Source organism: Nymphaea colorata, chromosome 3 (assembly GCF_008831285.2).
Source record: "Nymphaea colorata isolate Beijing-Zhang1983 chromosome 3, ASM883128v2, whole genome shotgun sequence".
Classification (NCBI taxonomy): Eukaryota; Viridiplantae; Streptophyta; class Magnoliopsida; order Nymphaeales; family Nymphaeaceae; genus Nymphaea; species Nymphaea colorata.
Genome location: NC_045140.1, coordinates 24,322,401 through 24,325,397, shown reverse-complemented (window position 1 = coordinate 24,325,397; position 2,997 = coordinate 24,322,401). Strand labels below are relative to the sequence as shown.

At 47.8% G+C, this 2,997-nt stretch overlaps 1 protein-coding gene across 1 annotated transcript; it reads right to left on the bottom strand.

The window, feature by feature from the left end:
• On the bottom strand, positions 1–2,245 carry LOC116249634 (probable WRKY transcription factor 40). Its single transcript, XM_031622803.2, has 5 exons — positions 1,986–2,245; positions 1,804–1,860; positions 1,371–1,649; positions 650–766; positions 1–554 (listed from the first exon to the last, which is right to left on the bottom strand). Exons 1-5 carry the CDS (start codon positions 2,091–2,093, stop codon positions 192–194), a joined length of 924 nt encoding a protein of 307 aa, XP_031478663.1. The 5' UTR covers positions 2,094–2,245; the 3' UTR covers positions 1–191.
• Positions 2,246–2,997: the final 752 nt, after the last annotated feature.

Here is a 2,997-nt window from a genome sequence, read left to right as displayed (position 1 = left end):
TTGGTGAGAAAAAGATATTTTTCTTTTCACGTGATAATAAAACGAGGCTTGAATTTCAAACTACAGAATTTACTGGAAGCCAAACTATTTACAATTGCATTTGCTTGTGAAAACAAGCGTAACAAAGATCCTTCTCTCTTTTTCTTTTCCGCAGTTGGCTTTCTGGCGATGGGTTTCGATTTCTTTCCAATTCAATCTTGGCCGGACAGTGGTCGCAGGGAGATTTTGCCGGAAAGGGCGGAGGCGAGAGCGGCGGTGAAGTTGGGGTCCTTCGTCAAAGAAGAGGCCATATGCTCCACCACCAGTTTCTGGAGATCGGCGTGACCATGGCCCGGCGGGGAGGGCTCCTCCCCCTTGGGCTTAGCCCGGGTCAGGTCGAGGGTGACGGTGGGCCGGGAAGCTGTGACGGAGACGGAGCAAGGCAGCGGGGAGTCGGCGCCGGGCTGCGACCCATTAGAGCTGGTGGGCGCGTCGTTCGGCGACGGCAGCGCGTGGTTGTGCTCGCCTTCGTACGTCGCCACCAAGATCGACCGGTCTTCTGCACTTCTTTGCACCTGGAGAACGGTTCAGACCCCACTGTAAGTTTCTTTCTTTCTTTCTCTGGTAAGAATTACAAGTAAAAATTCACACAAGTGTTTTAGTCTTTTACCTTCTTCTTAACGGGGCAAGTGGGTGCAAAGGAGCACTTGAAGTAAGCTCTTGGAGATGGGTTGTCCCTCGTCACTTTCTGCCCATATTTCCTCCACTGATAACCATCCTTTACCAGCTGCAAATCCACAAAAAAAATATTTAATAAGAATATTTTCAAACTCATAATATTCAGTCGAACTCAATAATGGTCTCACTAGCCGCCACTAGCATAAACCAAAACAAAATTTCCAACGTGATATCAAGTAAACTTGTGGGCCGTGGTTTGAGCGGCTGCCCGTCATATTCATTTGGACTTGGTGGAGCATTTTCTTCAGCCCCTTTCTCGGGTAATTTTGACTACAAGAATACGTCCTAAGTAGATTTGAACGGCCTGGAATCGGAAAGAACGAGCCCGATGACAGCAACAGGTTGTTGCCGTTCTTTTGTAAAGTTACAGAAGAAAAATCCGGCGAGTCTTCTTCACGTGTAAAACTACTGAGACATCGCAAGAGGTTGAAACTTTGTTGATGCTTCTTCCTTTATCTGCTGTCTATTTCTTCATTGATAGCGATTAGAGAAGGAGAAATCACCAGTACCCAAGAAAATTGAACTAGAACTGAGTTACTGTCAGTCTACGACAGGACCAACTAGGCGAAGCCTCCGGGAGAGGTAACATTTTATAACTCAATTGGTAGATTGAAGATGAAGAAGATGGAGGGAGAATGGAAAGGTTGACTGACCAGGCTGGTGTCGGAGGGGTCGGTCTTGAAGTGGACGCGGGAGATGAGATGGGTGGCTGTTCGCGAGGCCAGGGCGTCGCGTGGCCGCTTGGAAGAGTCCTCGCTGGAGCTGCTCTCCGCGTTGGCGCCGTGCCGCGCTTCCTCCTTCCTCTTCCTGGTCAACGACGCCAGCTGCGCCTGGAGGGCGTTGTAGCTCTCGCACATCTCCCCCAGCATCCTGCTCAGCCGCTGGTTCTCCTCGCTCATCCTGCTCAGCTCCGCCTCCAACACCGCCTTCGCCTGATCAACAGCCCCCCGAGAAAAAAAAAAAAAGAACCGATTCATCAAAAAACTTTTCCGGCGATCGACGTTTGGATGCATCGCTCGAAAGCTCTCCCAGGTGGAAAATTGTATCACTCTTAAAGTGTTTTAAGAAACAAAGTGCAACACTAACCTCTCCGCCGCCCCGTGGTTGGACTTGGAGCTCTGTAAATTTGAATTCCGGCGGCTTCTGCCATAAGAAATAAGAAAAAGAAAAACCACCCATGAGCAACCGACTTTCAATTTGTCCACCACTGAAGAGACTAAAGTGAGTATGGTTTTCCTGTTGCCGAGATTCGAGAGAAATTGCAATACCTTGATCTCATGGGAGGAGCGACGAGGTGGGCACGAGTTCAGATCGAACCCAAGTGACAGACCAACAGCACAAGAGCTCTCCATGTCTTCCTGCCTGATCTGCAGCATGCCCTTGCCTCTCTGCGCCGTCTTCCTCCCGACCTTTCTTCTTTCTGGGCCTCCCGGTACCAAAGAAAAGTAATTGCAGAGGAAAAGTTCGAACTGAACACGTCTTCGATGGGCTGGCGAGAGGAGAAAGAAAGGTGGCACACCGCACACGTGAAGAAAAAAGAAGAGCGCGGATTCGCCTTATATAATGAGGAAGAAGATCAAGCGAGACTTGCGATTTCACATCAGGTTTAAGACGTCATGTATCGTGCGTCACTTTTCTGCTATAACTTATACTGATGAGAAACATTTCTCACAAACGATATTAATTGAATTTCGTGCACCTAACTGCAGACTCGTTGAGTGAAGACGGGGTGTCGGGGTCAATGTCAAGAGCGCAACAAGTTAAAGGAGAAAAAGGAAGGAAGGAAGAAAGGAAGGTGGTCGACATGTTTGTTCTGGTCACTAAATTGTCATGGCTCATTTAAGAGAGGTATCGTTGTCGTCTTCCATGGAGAGAGAGGAAAAGAGCGGTCAGCTTTCGGCAGCTAAGTCAAGCACACAATGCGCGGCAAGACGACGGGATCGGAATTCCTTTGTGAATGGATAGCAGGACCCACCGGAAACCTTGAGCAACCTGGCCTCTTTTTGTCCGTCTTCCCGAGTAAGCTTCACTCGGCAACTGTATTTCTTTTGTTAACTTCCTGAGAAAGAACTTTTGACCGCAGAAGACGAGAGATGGAAAATTCAATGGAAGTTTTGCCACACATTAAAGTTAAGTTCAACAAAGGAAGTGCGATGCTTCTTTGTAAAGATAGTGGAGTGCAAGGAAAATCATCCATAGTTTAGTTTCAAAATGTTCCAAGGCCAAAGACTAAAGGAGATTTTGCTAAGTGGACAAGAAATTTTGTATTATATTGCTTCA